We start from the raw sequence: 18,915 nt of genomic DNA on the forward strand, positions 1-18,915 counted from the left end.
AATTACTATAGACCAAATAATATTTCATGAAATGAAGATGGAATGCTTAGACCATTATCTTCTAAATTTTTTTAATGTGCATTGATATTCATTTCTGATAACATACCACTAGACGGTGGTATAGCTTAAAGGTAGATCAGTTGTCTAACATGCACAAGAATCTAGGTTAAATCACGAGTAGACTATTACCATAACCTCAGACAAACTATCGTTGGTTGTTTCATTGTATCACAGTTTTGACTGGGTGCATTTCAAACTTAGCTAAAAGTCCCCACCAGAAAATATTAGAAAAGAAACAAATAAAACCACAAAAACTCAGAAGTCACAAGTAGATTGTTGATTTAATTGCTCCAAGTAGTTTTAAAATAATACATTGGGATTCTTATTTTGCCTTTGGTGTGTGCACTTGTTTGTGGATAGTACATAGACCTGTATGTATTCCTGTTTTGTTTGTACATATGCATCATGAGGACACATGTGCTTGAATGGAGGCCAAAGATGGATGCTATGCCAGATATCCAGCCATTCTCTTCTATCCACCTCCCTCTAATTATTGTGGTGTGTGTTTGTGTGTGTGCATTGCATACATGAATGGTTAATGTTCACATCTGTACATGAGAGTACTCATCTTTCCTATGTATGTAGAAGATAGAGAAAGGCATCAGTGTCTCCTCCTGTTATTCTTTGCCTTGATCTTTTCTAGTAGGGTCTTTCTGGGGCCTGTGGGCTCGTCGTAGACTAGATGGCAGACAGCAAGCCCCAGTGATTTTCCTCTCTCTGGCTTTCCATTCTAGGGTTATTGGTATGGAGAGGACCATGGCAGCATCAGGATTGCTATGTAGGTTCTGAAATACAAAGTCCTGTTCTCATGAATGCACAGCAAGCACTCATGTCTTAGCCACTCTTCAGCACTCACTGATTCACAAGGATGTTCTCTGCTCCTCCACTCTCAATCTCACCGCTATGGTTACAGAGGTTTTTCAGTGTGGGTTTTGGGATTTGAACTCCCTCAGGTCTTCAAGCAAGCACTTTCCCTTTGAGCCATCTGCCCACTCCCTGCATCTGGATTTTTTTTATAAGCTCCCTCAATGATTCTAATAGAACTGAGAGTTGTTTTTCTCCAATGATTCTAAATATTTAAGGATCACCTGCGTGTTATGGAAAAGTTACTTATGACAAAGTAAAAAGTAACTTTTTCCTTAATCAATTAATCCAAACAAATGCTGGTCTATTAGACAAAATTCACGTTTCCAAGTATTCAAGAGGATTCTGATGAGGGATTCCTCAAATCTCTCTCTAAAAAATTCTTTTTCGTTTCTCCCCACCACAGCTCCAATTGACTCTACAAACTCATGCCCAAAACACAATCTCCCAATGGCAATAATACTGTTTATCTATGTGAAACCACTTGGTACATTCCCATACCGATTTAACCTAAACTGTTTTATCTCAGCTTCAATTATAATGGTTCACAGTTCTTCCTTATCCGTCTTTCCACTTATCACACACTATCTTTTCTATATATGCTAAATTATCATGCCTTCCTCCATGTTTAATTTTGCTTAAGGTTACAATATACATTGACTCTTCACTGTGTATCATCAATGGTGATTTTTCCCTCTGATATTTTTTATTTTATTATATGTTTTACTGTTAGTACATACTAATTATATAATATAACTTATCTTTTTATGACATATTCACACATGCATATAACATATTTTGGTCTTATCTTTTATTACCTTTCCTTGACATCCTGTAGCAGTTTGAATAACAATGGTCCCTATAGGCTCATATATTTGAATGTCTGGTTCCCTCATTGGTGGAACTGTTTGATAAGGATTAGGAGTTATGGCTTTGGGAGAGGAGGTGTGTCATTGTGGCAGGTGTTGAGGTTTCAAAAGCTCAGCCATTCCAATGAGCTCTTTTGGCTTCCTACTTGTGAATAAAGATCTCAATTCTTAACAATTACTTCAGTTCCATGACTTCCTTCCTGCTCTCTTGTTCCTATTATTGTTGTAATAAACCCTCATGCTTTGAAATGTAAGTCCTCAATAAACTCTTTGTGCTATAAGTTGCCTCGGTCATGGTGTCTTATCACAGAAATGGAAAAGTAACTAAGGCAGAAGTTGGTACCAGGGAGTAGGATATTGCTGTGACAGGCCCGATCATGCTGCATCTCAGAAGAATGTAGAAGATTTGGAGACTTTGTACTAGGAAAGTACATTTTAAACAGAGATTAACAGGCCATCCTAATAGGAGCTTAGACGACAATATGAAGGTCAAACTCATGAGGATTCATAGGGGAACAATATTAGCAACATAGTATTAATAATTAGCTAGATATTCTTTTAATATTTTGTAAACAATGAGTCTGATTTTTGACCTTGTCTGAAGAATCTGCCTGAAAATAAATTGAAGAATTTGAAACTAATTGGACAGATATGGGAGGGAATGAAGGATGGGGTCCTCTCAGGAAAAGACCCCATGCAGGTAAGCTTTCAACTCATAAAAAGGAAAGTTTATGCAACAAAGGAAATGTCATGCAAATATAATTCAGAAAGAGGGTCAGGTTGAATCCCAAACAGGCAGCACAGTTTGGTAGCATTGGCCATGTGGTTCTGGATTTATGAAAAATATAGGAGTAAGGGGTTATGAAATTTTTTTCCACAATCAAGAAAAGCCACTGAAGGCAGGAATGAGGCAGGGGAGTTCCTAAACAGAGGAGTGAAAAGTGAAACTGTAAAAGTGAAGCCTAAATTGGGCTTGAGACTCAAGATAGTAGAGGTGCTGTAGCCAAAGAATTTAAGCCCAAGAGAGCTGCAGATAAAGAATGGAACTTGTCTGAGAGAGAAAGGTGTTGCGGTCAACAAAGGTGGAATTGCAGAGCCATTGGGTCTTTTGACACCAGATATAGAACTAAAGGATTTAGATTGTCCTTCTGGGTTTCATTCTTGCTTTGATCTAGTATAGACACATTATGACCCCATTCCTATCTTTTATAATAGTAATGTATATTCTAGGCCACTCTACGTTAGAAGTATGTAATTGAATTTACAAGGTGTTAGTTACAATTAAAAGAATGATTGGCCTGCTCTATAATCACCTCCCCCTGAGGGGGGAGCAGCCTTACCAGGCCACAGAAGAAGACAATGCAGCCACTCCTGATGAGACCTAATAGACTAGGATCAGAAGGAAGGAAAAGAAGACCTCCCCTATTGGTGGACTTGGGGAGGGGCATATGTGCAGAGGGGGGAGGAAGGGAAGGATTGGGAAGGGAAGAGGGAGGGAACCAGAGGGGGATACAAAGTGAATAAAGTGAAATTAATAAAGAATACGAAGAAAGAAAGAAAGAAAGAAAGAAAGAAAGAAGGAAGGAAGGAAGGAAGGAAGGAAGGAAGGAAGGAAGGAAGGAAGGAAGAAAGATTAAAAAAAAGAAGCAAAAAAAAAAAAGAATGCCTTGGGTCTCAAAAGAGACTTTGAACTTTTTAATTGTATTGTGTCTATGAAAGAGTATGGTACATCTGAAGTTGGATTATGGTCATTTTACATTATAGTTTGGCCCCAATCCTCTGGGGATCAGAGAGTGGAAATCTGTGGTTGAATGAGGACACCGGCTCCCTTTCACTCATATATTGGAATTCTTGGTCCTTATTTGATGGAACTCTTAGGGAAGGATTAGAACGTATGGCCTTGTTGGACAAAATATGTCACTGAAGGTATGAAGTTTCAAATGACACATGACATCTTCAGTTAGCTGGCTCATCCTCCTTGTAGATAAGTATGTAAGGTTTCAGATACAGCTCTAGTGCCAAGACTACCTGCCTGCTCCCATGCTCCCTACCATAATGGTCATGAACTCTCATCTTATGATTCTGCAAGCTCTCAATAAACTCTGTCTTGTATAAGTTGCTTTGGTCATGGTATCTTACCACTGCAACTGAAAAGCTTTTTTGTCCCCCTGATTATCTTCTTCTTTTTTAATAGTCCCAATTACATGCCATCAATTTTTTAAATTTGTTGTTTGTGCATGTGTCGGCCTTACTGTACATATGTGCACTGTATGCATGCAGGAACCTATAGATGTTGAATCAACTGGAACTAGAGTTACAAACAGCTGTGAGCTGCCATGTGGGTGCTAGGAGCTGAACCTAAGTCCTATGTAAGATCAATAAGTACTCTTAACTGATGGGCCATCTCTCTTCACGATCCCATCTATTTTCCATTAGATTTCCCACATGACAGAAGGGATGACATATTTGTCATTCTAGGGCTTGCTTATTTCACTCAATACGAAGTCCTCTAGCTTTCTAATTTTCTTGTATATGACATGCTTTTGTGCTTGTTTGTGCCTGAACAAAATACAATTGACTATATACACAACATTTAATATGCCCATTTGTTCCACTGAAGAGTATTAAGGCTGATTCCATCAGTTGCCTCTCATGAATAAACAGCCAGCTGTACAGTAATGCCCATTATATACCACCTTGTACTCCTTCAGCTATCAGTAGTGGTAGAGCCAAAGCAAATGGTAGTTCTATTTTTGGGTATGTTGACAAATCTTCACGCTGATTTCCATAGTCACTAATATATATTCCCATCACAGTATACAAAAGGAGCTTGGGCTTTTAACTTCTGACATCATTCAGTCAGCCTTACAAAGAACTGACTAGGACCTCATCAATCAAATACTCTATTTTTAGGGTAATGTTGAAACATGTTCATTTTTCAAGACATGAAAATCTTGTTGGCACCAGGTATTTGTTTTAAGAAAAAAATGAGATAAAAAAATATATATATATATATATCAAAGTACTGGGCTGAGGAGATAAGATTTAGAATTCATAGGTAGTTTTACATTTTAGCTCAATTTATGTGCAAATCCTTAAAAATATAAATGTCATCTGCCTTCTAACTATTCATCTTAGTGATGACTCTTGGTGCCAAAGGTCATCCAGCACCCTGAACAATCAATAGAAGTGCAGGTGAAGCAAAGAAACTGGGTGAGAACAAGTCATCTGTGTGGACAGCACAAACAAGAAGCTCAGGCCTAATGAAGGGAACCAGTGAGCAGATGTCAGCAGGAAGATGGGTTTTCATCTGCTATCTGATGGTTCTTCACTTGTGACTAATCAGGCCAGCTGTGATGTGAACTGGGGACATTCCAGGTACTCTCCAGTGTCAGTCTTTGGCTGTGAAGCAGAAGGAGGTTGTCAAATTTTTGAGTTTTTGACATAAAACTGATACTAAAGCCAACAATTTTTTACATTAACTGTTGGTATACTGATTTCACATTCAAACTTGATTCCAAAATAGAACATGGGTAGCTCCATACTTCAGTGGCGAACTGCATCTCTAAGCAATTTGAATATTGGGATGTGTATTGCATAGTATACTGAATAAGATAATGTCTCAATGCATGCTACTTACTATTTCTCTGCACCATTAAACAAGCAAAAAAATATGTTGAAACTATGATTACATTTATTTACACTATAATACACCACACTTGATCCTACTAATATCAGGATGTTTGAAAAACAATTTTGAGAACTTTAAAGAGTTAAAAAAACTTTCTAAATTTGCAAAGACTTGGGTAGATTTTGACAAATTGCATGTCATATGAGTAACACTGTCAAAAATCAATATTAACTCTATCCACTCAAATAAGAGTTCTATAAATTTTGTGAGTTAGATAGTAATTTGGATTTTAATAACATGTACATCAAAGATCACATACAAAGCTTTCCATAGTGATTTATTTAGGAATTTGTATCTGAATGTTTTCTATGGGCTACTGACCATCCCTTGGTTTCAGTTTGGTTTCTAATGCATTTTCTAATTTATGAAACACATAAGCTTGGAATTTATAAATTATCTTAAGACAAGTATAGGAGATCAAGAATGGTGCTAACATTTTTGTGACAGATTTTGTGAACAAGTAATTCTGTTAGTGTCCAGTTCATTTTCAGATGCAGGCACATGATCTGTGAGAACCAGGCTCAATAAACTGAGGGCTAGACCATCACAAGATTCCACAATCTTTTTGCAGTTTGAAATTACCAAAGCAACTATGAGCCTTGGCCCTTAACCATCAGCTCCTGGAAAACTAAACAAAACAAAAGGACAAAAACAAACAAACCAGCAAAACCCACACAGGTCCTCCCTCTGTACTTTCTCCCTGGCTCAGGCCTCACTGTCAGTGTAGATCACAAAGATCTTTGACCTTGGCCTCCCTCGTATCCCATCTCTGATTTGGGCTCTCTTCATGCACTCCAGTTTTTATCTGTCTCACACTCCATGGTTTTCAAAGATATGTTTCACTTGCCACATTTCATATCTTAGCTAAATCATTGCCTGCAGAAAATCAATGTTATTATTCGATAAAGCCACACCATACCTTTCTCCACAATTCCAGTTAAAACTGTCATTATATATTCCATTAATTAATACTTGAATGTCTGCCTCTTCAATTAGACTGTGAAGTACATGAAGGCAGGAACTCTGTTCATTTTTATCAATGTATCTCTGGGAGTTAGTTAGTAAACCTATTTAAGAATGGCAAGGACTGGCGAGATGGCTAATCCAGTAAAGGTACTTGCTACTATGCCTAATAACTTAAGTTTGATCTCATGGTGGAAGGAAAGAATTGCGTCTAGCTCGTTATGCTCTGACCTCCATATATGCACTATGGCACGATATGCACATATGCACATAAGCATTCTCATGCATAACATACAAACAAAAGAATAATAAAGCAATCTTTAGGAATATAAAAAAAGACTGACAGGTTTAGTTAATTTGACTAATCTACCATACAGTATTCATCAACTTTTCAACTGTCGTTGGCTTGATTGCCTCTAAAGCAGTAAATCAATGAAGACCAATACCTCCAAATCACATGAGGCTAAACATAGTAATCTTTTTGTAAAACAGAAATCACCCCCCGGTAACTTACCACAGCCAGTCTCATCTGTGCGATCTCCACAATCATCGACTAGGTCACAGAGCTGATGCCTTCCTATGCAAGCCTTAGTCTGTCTACACCAGAAGTGATCTGGCTCATCACAGCTCTCAGCAGGAGGAGGAAGGGTACAATTTTCAAAACGGATGTCATCGATAGCAGAGACCCCACTATAAACGGCCATACTGACTTTCTCCAGTGTCAGGTAGAAGGGCTGAGTGAGGCGTCCTAACTGGACAGTTGCCTCTGACCACTGATTGCCTTGGTTATATAACACTCTCCAGAGGGCTGTGTCATCCTTAGAATTTTCTAGATGTAGCTGCAATTCAGCTGCCCCCACTGACTGTCCAAAGTTATAAAACCTGAAAGAAACCCGACATAAGAAATGAAAACATGATAGGAGAGACTAGATCTTTGATCTTCAGGCTCTACCACTCACATCAATTACTAATTGATTATGGTAATAGACACAATTCTTTTTCACAGTACTTGTAGCTGCCCGTTTGCCAGAATTTATCTGCTGAGATACAATCGTATGACTCTCATAACCGTGGAACCTCTGCAAGATACAGGGAGACTGCTAATTAAATTGAAATCCAATGGTAGAAGGGAAGCCCTGCTTACATCTTAAGAAACAAAATAACCAACTCTGATAATGTAATCTGAAGTTAAAATTGTTTTAACTTAAGACAGGAATCATAAAGTGCAACAAGGGGCAAAACTCGAATAGCTGGCAAGTGCAGGGGTGTGCCTGCACGCATCATCCCACTGGATAATTACCATCACATGATAGTTACCAGAGTGACAGTGTGCACTCAGGCCCTGTCTGGCTGAAAGTTGGGCTCTGAAGTTTAGCAGTTTGAAACAAGCTGCTGCTCTTCTTCAAAATGAACATGAAACGCCCTGTGGGGGTATAAAAACAAAGTATTAAGTTTACCTATTGGATTCTGCAGTGCAATGAGAGCGCATCTGTCTCTTAATGCAATGCCAAGTAAGTTTCTTGTCCAACTAAAATTAAAATTGTACAACAATAAAAAGTCAATACTTATAGTAAGATCTGCTTTTGTATTTATATCTGCGTTTCAATCATGTCAACTGTCAATTTATAATTTCAGTTGATTCAAGCAAAAGTATGTCAATTTCAGTCATATTACCTATAAAGAAATCATTCTTGCAGACAGCATAATTGATTATGAATGTCATCCTACGATGCTGTGATATTCACACACACACACATTCTTCACTCATCCATAGACGTGTGTAAAGCATCTCTACTTACCTTGAGCTGTACCATGAGTGTGATCTCCAGGTGGAGCTTGCTGCTCAAAATCAGCAGGAAGATCACTTTGGGAACTCCATGTCCAGTCAAAATGGTCGCCACCACTAGCTTCAAACCACCCACAGCTGTTTGCTTCAAAATCGCAATCAGCAACTGAAGAAGAGAAAAGAGGTCTTTTCTCAGGTGGTTTCCATAGAGTCCCTGCTTTGGGTATGGAACACTCAAGTGAATATGCCCTCACTGCACTCCTCTGGGTTCAAAGAGTCACAGAAGAAAAGACAGGTCTGAAAACAGGACATGCTTTTCACAGTAGAGATGGAGAAGGCTAGAACTTCTCAATTTCACAAATTCATTTTTTTCCAAACATTCTTTCTGAGAAGCAGCATTGCTCAGCTACATTGGTGAAGGAATTGCTAACATTTGATGCTTTGCTCTAATAAGCATGCCATTTTCCCTTCTTCACCATCAGTGGGGATTTGTTTCTGCAGAGCATTTTATATTAAACTATGAACAACAGTTGCTGATTTAGACTCTGATACTGTAAAAGCCCCAGATCAATGTCCTTTACACCTTCTTTATCTCCTTCCCGATTCTCATAGGGGTTGGTATTTCAAATATTGTTCTGGGTGTCACTTGTTTTGTGTAGAATGTTTTTCTAGGACATATGCCTAGAAATCAGTTTATTCTTACAAAGTCTTCTAGAGAAGAAAGAGAAAAAAAGGTGAGGAAGAATAGAAGCCATGAGTTGCAAGCATGAAACACTAGGGCTAACCGTTATTAAATACCTGCATAGGAGATTCTGCTGAACACTTTGCACAATTTCACAACAACCCTATGCCACAGGTGACACAGATGGTGTTCCTTTATGAAGAAGGAAGGGGAGTTTAGGATAAAGTATTGGGGTGATGTTGTGATGCACCTTGTATTCAAATGCTGATTTCTGTACCCAGACATCTGATTACAGTCTCCATTTTAGCATTGTCATTATTATGCAGCATCTCCTGTCATGGGATATTGTAAACATTGTTTTCTGTCACCTTCTGGTTGGTTAAATAAAGAGCAAAACAGCCTATAGCTAGGCAGGAGAGGATAAGGTGGGACTTCCTATCCCAGAGGGATGTTCTCAGGTGGGGACAAGGAGAGGAGTCCTCATTAGAACACAGATTAACAAGGAGGTACCAGATGGAGCCTGAAAGCTGAAGCCTTCTAGGTCCTGGCTTAGACTGTAAGGAGGCTAGATGCTTCTAGGCCTAAGCCTAGGGATAGTTGAGAGAAACGCTCTATGCTCAGTCCAAGCCATGCACTTGTATAGTTTGGCTACAGCTCTTATCCCCTCATCTGAAGAAATAAAAACAACATTTACATACTACAGATATTCATGGCTTTTCTTAAATTTGCAATCCTCCTGCCTCAGCTTTGATTAGATTTGTGTGACATCAAGCCCACGTGTAAAATAAGTTTTGTACATTCTAGCAATGTGCTATACAACATTTTGTTCTGATTTTCAGCAAAACATGTGAACAGCAAATTATGTCAAATAATTGCATTTTCTAATGAGACTTATATAAATTTACTAAATTTTTCTAACAGTGGTTCCATTTTAATTATGTAGTGTATTCCTTATTGGACTAAACTTTATGGTGATACATTAATGTACTTAAAGTATCTTTTACTTCTCTGGATAAGCTTAGCAATAAAAGAAGAAGAAGGAGCAAGAGAAGAAGAAGGAGGAGGAGAAGAACAAAAAAGAGAGACAAAAATGCCTGGAAGTAGGCCAGGCCAGGAGCCTACCACAGAGGGCCTCTGAAAGACTCTACCCAGCAGGTTATCAAAGCATATGCTGAGACTCTTAGCTAAACTTTGGGCAGAGTGCAGGAAATCTTATGGAAGAAGGAGAAGATAGAAATACCTGGAGGAGACAGGAGTTCCACAAAGAGACCAACAGAGGCAAAAAGTCTGGGCCAAGGGGCTCCTGCAGAGACCAATACTTCAACAAAGTATACTGTATGGAGAGGACTTAGACACCCAGCACAGATAAAGCCCATAGGCAGCTCAGTTTCCAAGTGGGGTTGCCTAGTAAGGGGAGCAGGGGCTGTCTCTGACATGAACTCAGTGCAAGCTCTTTTATCACCTCCTCCTGGGGGGTGCAGCCTTGAGAGGCCATAGGGGAAGAGGATGCAGCCAGTCCTGATGAGACCTGATAGGCTAGGGTCAGAGAGAAGTAGAGGAAGATCTCTCTTATCAGTGGACTAGGGGAGGGGCATAGGGGTAGAAGAGGGAGGAAGGGTAGGTTTGGGAGGGGAAGAAGGAGGAGTTCACAGCTGGGATACCAAATGAATAAATTGTAATAAGTAATAAATAAATAATAATTAAAATAAATATTATAAGAAAAAATATTATAAGGTAAGAACAGCTGAGTGCCCCATTGTAGTACCTCAAGCTTTTAATGAATATAATGGGCCTCCATGTCATTATTCATAGCAAGGGTGGCCATAGAACATTTTACATAAATTTACATTTTGCATTTTACATAAATTATGTAATTTCACCAAGGCCACATATGATCAAGCTGTAGAGTGTGATTACACTTCACATAAAATATTCTTTTATACAAAAGTTGGAAGAAAAATTTGGTCATTTCTTTGGAAAAAACAAAACAACAACAAAACAAACAAACAAACCAAATAGCCTGATCTGAATTCACTTAGTAAAATGTGCAGTCAGTAAAAAAATGATTACTGGGGCTGGAGAGAGAGATCAGCAGTGAAGAATACTGTCTGCTATTCAAGAGGTCCAGAGTTAAATACCTAGCAACCATATGGTGACTCAAAACCATCTATACCCTCTCTGGTATGCAAGTGAGCTGCAGGTATAGGATGTGAAATAAATTAATTAAGAAAAAAGCCACAACAACAAAAATGATTTCCATTTATGATTGGTCCATTGAAATCCTTCACCATTGACTACTTTTGGTCAAGGATATAAGCTGTGTCTCCATTTTAATGTTGTAAGGAAAGAAGCAATCATTCTTTGAATGAAAGAATGAAAAAAGAGGAAATTAAAAATTTTTACTATGGGCAGTTTAAGGTAGTGAGAAATCATCTTAAAATTTGAAAATGCTCAGGAAGTTTTCTCCTGTACCAATGAGTTCTAGGGTTTCTCCAACTTTTTTTTTTTTACCCGATTTAATGTGTCTGGTTTTATGTTGATGTCTTTGATCCACTTGGACTTCAGTTTTGTGCAGGGTGATAAGTATGGATCTATTTGCATTTTTCTACATGTAGACATCCAGTTAGACCAGCACCATTTGTTGAAGAAGCTATCTTTTTTCCATTGTATGGTTTTGGCATCTTTATCAAAGATTAGTTGTCCATAAGTGTATGGGTTTATTTCTGGGTCTTCTGTTTGGTTGCATTGATCCACCATTCTATTTCTATGACAGTACCATGCTGTTTTTATAACTGTTGCTCTATAATACAGCTTAAGATCAGGGATAGAGATACCTCCAGAAGATCTATTATTGTAGAGAATTGTTTTAGCAATTCTGGGTTTCTTGTTATTCCATAAGAAGTTGAGAATTTTTCTTACCAGGTCTGTAAAGAATTGTGTTGGTAATTTGATGGGAATTGCATTGAATCTGTAGATTGCTTTTGGTAAGATGGCCATTTTTACTATGTTAATCCTGCCAAGCCATGAGCATGGGAGATCTTTCCATCTTCTGAGATCTTCTTCTAATTCTTTCTTCAGAGACTTGAAATTTTTTTCATACAAGTCTTTGATTTGCTTGGTTAGGGTTACTCCAAGGTACTTTATGTCATTTGTGGCTATTGTGAAGGGTGTTGTTTCCCTAATTTCTCTCTCAGCCCTTTTGTCTTTTGTATATAGGAGGGCTAATGATTTTTTTGAATTAATTTTGTATCCAGCCACATTGCTGAAGGTGTTTATCAGCTGTAGGAGTTCTCTGGTAGTTTTTGGGGTCACTCAGGTATACTATCATATCATCTGCAAATAGTGATACTTTGACTTCTTCCTTTCCAATTTGTATCCCCTTGATCTCCTTCAACTGTCTTATTGCTCTAGCAAGGACTTCCAGAACTATGTTGAAGAGATATGGAGAGAGTGGGCAGCCTTGTCTTGTCCCTGATTTCAGTGGAATTGCTTTAAATTTCTCTCTGTTCAGTTTGATGTTGGCTATAGGCTTGCTGTATATTGCCTTTACTATGTCTGGATATGTGCCTTGTATCCCTGCACAGAACACCAACAGCACAGGCTCTAAGAGCAACAACCAATAAATGGGACCTCATGAAACTGAAAAGCTTCTGTAAAGCAAAGGACACTATCATCAAAACAAAACGACTGCCTACAGATTGGGAAAGAATCTTCACCAACCCTTTATCTGACAGAGGGCTAATATCCAGTATATATAAAGAACTAAAGAAGCTGAAAAGCAGCAAACCAAGTAATCAAATTAAAAAATGGGGAACAGAGCTAAACAGAGAACTCTCTGTAGAGGAATAGCGAATGGCAGAGAAACACTTAAAGAAATGTTCAACCTCATTAGCCATTAGGGAAATGCAAATCAAAACGACCCTGAGATTTCACCTTATACCCATCAGAATGGCCAAGATGAAAAACTCAAGTGACAAAACATGCTGGAGAGGTTGTGGAGAAAGGGGAACCCTCCTCCACTGCTGGTGGGAATGTTAACTTGTACAACCACTCTGGAAATCAATCTGGTGCTTTCTCAGACAACTAGGAATAGCGCTTCCTCAAGATCCAGCCATACCACTGCTAGGCATATATCCAAAAGACACTCAAGTACACAATAAGGACATTTTCTCAACCATGTTTGTAGCAGCTTTATTTGTAATAGCCAGAAGCTGGAAACAGCCCAGATGCCCCTCAACTGAAGGATGGATGCAGAAATTGTGGTACATCTACACAATGGAGTATTACTCTGCAGTGGAAAATAAGGAAATCATGAAATTTGCATGTAAATGGTGGGAGCTGGAAAGGATCATCCTGAGTGAGCTGTCCCAGAAACAGAAAGACACACATTGTATATACTCACTCATATAGACATATAACATAGGATAAACCTACTAAAATCTGTACATCTAAAGAAACTAATCAAGAGAGAGGACCCTGACTAAAATGCTCAATCCCCAGCCTGAAAGGCAAGAGGATGGACATCAGAAAGAGAAGAAAACAGGAAACAAGCTAGAAACCTGCCACAGAGGGACTCTGAAAGGTTCTGCCTTGCAGACTATCAAAGCAGATGCTGAGACTTATAGCCAACTGTTGAGCCGAGTGCATGGAATCTTATGTAAGAAGTGGGAAATGCAAGATCTGGAGAGGACAGGAACCCCACAAGGAGAGCAACAGAACCACAAAATTTGAACACAGGGTTCTTCCCAGAGACTCATACTCCAACCAGGCATGGATGGAGATATCCTAGAACCCCTGCACAGATGTAGCTCATGGCAGTTTAGTGTCCAAGTGGGTTCCATAGTAATGGGAAGAGGGACTGCCTCTGACATAATCTGTTTGGCCTGCTCTTTGACCACCTCCCCCTGAGGGGGGAGCAGCCTTACCAGGCCACAGAAGATGACAATGCAGCCACTCCTGATGAGATCTGATAGTCTAAGATCAGAAGGAAGGAGAGGAGGACCTACCTTATCAGTGGACTTGGGGAGGGGCATGCATAAAGAAGGGGGAAGGGAGGGTGGGACCAGGAGGGGAGGAGGGAGGGCCTTATGGGGGGATACAAAGTGAATAAAAAGTATAATTAATAAAATAAAATTAAATTAAAAAAGCATCTTTTGCTTATTAGTTGAGCACAGTATTAAAAACCTTACCCCTCTTGAATTGCAGAGTACACAAATGCTTAGAACATCTACAGTGCATTAAGTTACAAGATGCAAAGATCTATTTCATTAACAGAACATTAATCTGTAAACAAAGTTTACAGAACTTGGTGTTTGTGTTTTCTTTTGCTTGTTTTGCTTTTTTTGTGTGGGGGGTGGGGGTGGGCGTGTTTGTTGCCATAGCGTCTCATGTAGCCTAGTGTGACTTTGAACTTATGAAGCTAAGGCCAGTCTTGAACTCCTAATTCTTCTATTTCCACCTCCTGGATGCTCAGATTAGAAACATGTAGTACTGTGGAAGGCTTTAGCAGGGTGAGAAATAGAGACTGGTTCTGATATTTTTGTTTTTGTTGTATGACTCTGGCCCAGGACCTCCGGCATGCCCCTAACTATATCATCTGTCTATTCTGTGTAATTAAATACTACACTGAAAAGTTAAATAAATTTGAGAAATACTTTAAAAAAATTTGAAAATGCATTTTATGTATGAGAAGTAAATGAATCACATTTAAAGTTGGATTGTTTTTCTAAAATATATATCAAATATATTTTTCTTTTATTTAATTTCCTGCCGAAAATTTGACCTGAATATCAATTCAACTCATCAACATTGGTGGAATATGTAAAAGTGTCTAAAATCCTTTAAAGTACTAGTGCTTTAGTAAATAAAAGCCATATTTCAGTTAGCACACACAACTATAAATGTACAATATGAAGAATGCATTTCATACCTAGAAAAATTATTTCTTAAATTAGAACCCTTGAGAAGCAAAATTAAAGGGTACTCAATATTGAAAAAAAATAACTATGAGCTAAGAATAAAATGCAAAGAATATTTAAGTCTTTGTAATATAATAGCTATATCTATTTCAACTATATATTATATAAATAAAATATAAGTGTACATGGATTTGAAAAGCTCTAAAATTTTTAGATGTTATATTAGTGTCGATGAAGCAAACGCTTTGATCCCTGTTTCAGATAAACTTCAGCGGAGGATATAAGATATCATGCTATACAAAAACAGGAGAACACACTGTTGTTACTGGAGAGTGTGTACCTCATATAGCTTCCCATAGAGAAGAGCTGATTTTCATATAACAAGGAGGACCCTATGGAAGATGCTTAGTTCTCATTCAGAAGGGTAAAGAGAATAGGCACTGGAAGCAGTGGAAGAGAGGGAACAGGATGGGAGCCTGCTATAAATATCCTCTGAAAGACTCCACCCAGCAGGGGATCAAAGCAGATGCTAAAACTCACAGCCAAACTTTGGGCAGAGCACAGAGAGTCATAGGAAAGAATGGGGGAATAGAAGGGACCAGAGCAGACAGGAGCTCCATAAGACAATCAGAGCCAAAAAATCTGGGCCCATGGGAGCCTGTAGAGACTGATGCACGAACCAAGGACCATGAGTGAAGAGGATCTAGACCCTCTGCTCAGATGTAGCCAATAAGCAGCTCAGTCTTCATATGGGTCTCCTCTAGTAAGGGTTGCACAGGTTGTGTTTGACATGGACTCTGTTACCTGCTCTTTGATCACTTTCCCCTGGTTGAAGGAGGGGGCTTGCCATGCCACAGAAGAAGAAGATGCAGGCAGTCCTAATGAGACTTGATAGACTAAGGTCAGTCGGTGTGTGTATGTGTGTGTGTGTGGCTCCCTTCTGAAGACTAGGGGATGGGAATAAGGAGGAAGAGGGAGGGGTGTGAGACTAGGAGGAGCTTAGGGAGGTGGCTACAATTGGGATGTAAAGTGAATAAATTATATGAAATAAATTTATATTAAAAAATAAAACAGGAAGCATGATGCTGTAATGATGAATACCCCAATGGTAGTAGGCTGGAAGCACCACTGAGCAGATATTTTTAGTTCTCTTAAAATTGGCCCCTTCAACAACACTCTTGGAAAGGAATCAGCTTTACAGGAACTTCTGCAGCATTACTGCAGCATTATTCCCATTAGGCAAGAACTAGAGTCAGTCAGGAGAAGCAAATACCTTATGACCTTGGCTCCTGTGTGGAATCCAATACAGCTGATCTTAGAGAAGCTGAGAGTAGGAAGTGGCTACCAGAAAGAGGAGAAAAGGAAGGCATTGGCAAAGGTTGGCCACTGTTTAGTAAGCCATGCATGCGATGGGGCAAGAAGCCTTGGTGAACTATTGCATAGCAGGGTGACAAGAAACGGTACTGCCCCACCTTTCAAAGAAACATGCTCCATATATCAAAGAAGATAAAAGGGGGCTTTGAGGACTTTTACTACAAGAAATAAAAAAAAATTAAGAAGACAGAAATTATTCCCATGATATTAATATCATATGTATTAAATGATATGCATACATGTATTAAAACACTGAACTGTACCACAGAAGGATATATAATTTTTATGTATCAATGAAAATTAATTTAAGGAGAAAACAATTTTAATAGAAAAAAACATTGTTAACACTCAAATGTACTTTTCTACTATTCTTCATTCCCAGGCTCCTGTGCACAGTTAAAAAATTTAATTACTCATAAATGTAACAATAAAGTTAGTCTCCAGGCTAGCCACTAATTGCATATATACCTTTCCAGAGCAGCCATGGGCAACCATGCACAGCATAGCCACCTTTGATCAGGAAATGCAATAGTCTGGGTATGTTTTAATAATTAAGGCTCCAGGATTTGCCACTGTGTCTGGGGCATTATTGACATCCTCACTACAAGCAATAGCTACAAAAAAAAATCATACTGCAGTCACCATTTACTCAGAGTTCACATGCAACAAATATTGTGCTGGGGGCAGTTCCATTTGTAACGAGTGCTTGTTGACACAGAACTTGCAAAACTTATGCTTGTCTTTTCTATGGCTATGGGTAAAAAGCTAATGACTCTACAATGGCTTTTAATTATTGTGAGAAAAATTACCTGAGTGGGCTACATTAATTATGTTAATTATAATTACATTTGTTGCCTCTGGGGAGAGGGTGTTAGGAGATCCGTGGTGGGGCTGACAGGGAGGTTCATCACTGTCAGTTTTGCAGCCATTTGTTAAGAAACTGAACAGGTGTAGAATCCAAGAACACTTTTGACGGTAAATATCCTGACTCAGACTCTGTTTCACTTTGGTTTCACTGACGTAGAACTGCTTTGGTGGTTTGAACGATTCCATTTGGGTTAATGAAAAGAATAAGCACAAAATATACAAATAGAATTACAAACTGATATTTTGGGTGTCATATAAAACCTTGAAATTTCTTAGCAGGAAATATTCCCTGGTATGTAGTGAGGCTGAACACAAAATCTTTCATCTCAGCCATAAAAGACGGCCATGTTGAATTTAGAAAAGGGTAGACAATGGTATTTAGAAGACAGGCTCTAGGACTGGCTGGAGCAATAGCTCAAGTGCTAAGAGCACTCACTGCTCTTTGAGAGGACCCTTGTTTGATTCCTTCCTCGCACCCATGGTGACATGGTGGCTCACAGCTGTCTGTTAATCCTCTCCCAGGGGGTCAAACACAATGTTCCAGCATCCCTGGACACCAGACAAATATGTGGTGCACAAACATTCCTGCAGGGAAAACCCCACATACATAAAATAGTGGAATAAAATAAATTTAAATTTCAGAAGCCACCTATGTAGACCACTGATAACTGAGCCAACAGCCACTGATTTTGTGTTAAAAACATCTTAAAACACCTGCCATCTTATTTAAGTATTTGGTATTTAGGTATTTGGGTGGTTAGGGAGATAGGGGTAAATCTGAAAGCAACTGGGGAAAAGAGAGATAGTGAATATGATAAAAATATATACCATGAAATTCTCAAAAATCTATTAAAATATTATCTAAAATAAGCGTTTTTAAAATTTTTAATTTTTTATAACTTATTCATTTTATGTCCCAATTGTAGCCCCCTCCCTCATCTCTTCCCTGTCCCACCCTCTCTCCTCATCTCCTTCACCTCCTTTATCCACTTCCCTTTGTCCACTGAAAGGGGGTGTTCTCCTACAGTCATAACATGCTAGGTTGTAAACTAGATAAACATGGATAAGTATAAACCTACAAGATTGACTCTATCCTTCTTTTTTTTTTGAATTTCAAACAACTTATATGTATACACATGTATACATATACACATACTCTTAACCATATTAACATCAACTAATTACTGACATCCAAGCAAGGACTAAAAACAAACAACTTAAAGGAATTTGTGAAACCATGAAAAACAAAAGTACCATGCTATCTCTGAGACCCTTCCATGAAAACTATGATCACACACTGTCCAATTTAAAGAAGCAATGGACTACAGAGATGATGGGGATCCCATTCTATAAATGAACAGCAGCCACAGAAAGAATAACCTAATAAACTTCTGTGAACGGATTTGCTACACATACAGCAAATTCAATACCTACTCCAATGTTTCAAAATTCAGACCACAACCACAATTGGTGATCACCTCCATTACATTTAAGTGAACGTGGTAAATGATTTACTTCCTTCAAGGCTATGACAAAAAAAAAAAAAAAAAGATTCAAAGTAGTTTCTTTCTTTTCTTGAAAATGAATATATTATGTTTAAAGTCATCAAATCTTTTATATAAATAGGGTTGCTCTCTTCTATGAATTCTTTTCTACTTTTTGACTTCAAGATGATATATAAAGTTTTAAGATATTTACATTACTACAGACATGGTTGTGAAGTTAAGACAAGTTCATTCCCAGGACCTAGGTCAGGTTTTTGACAACTTCTGTAATTCCTGATATGAGAAGATCAAAGGGTCTGGTCTTTATGGAAACCAGAATGGAGAGGCACTTAAACA

The 18,915-nt window shown here is 38.5% G+C and overlaps 1 protein-coding gene across 1 annotated transcript in view; it reads right to left on the reverse strand.

Moving 5' to 3' along the window:
• The window catches only part of Malrd1 (MAM and LDL receptor class A domain containing 1), a 744,773-nt gene that overhangs the window by 535,060 nt on the left and 190,798 nt on the right, over window positions 1–18,915 (reverse strand). The window contains exons 15-17 of the mRNA XM_060372547.1: window positions 8,247–8,399; window positions 7,765–7,870; window positions 6,962–7,329 (exon numbers count right to left, since the gene is read on the reverse strand). Coding sequence (XP_060228530.1) covers window positions 6,962–7,329; window positions 7,765–7,870; window positions 8,247–8,399 — 627 coding nt within the window. The remainder of the gene's footprint in view (window positions 1–6,961; window positions 7,330–7,764; window positions 7,871–8,246; window positions 8,400–18,915) is intronic.

Source organism: Meriones unguiculatus, chromosome 19, assembly GCF_030254825.1.
Source record: "Meriones unguiculatus strain TT.TT164.6M chromosome 19, Bangor_MerUng_6.1, whole genome shotgun sequence".
Taxonomy (NCBI): domain Eukaryota; kingdom Metazoa; phylum Chordata; class Mammalia; order Rodentia; family Muridae; genus Meriones; species Meriones unguiculatus.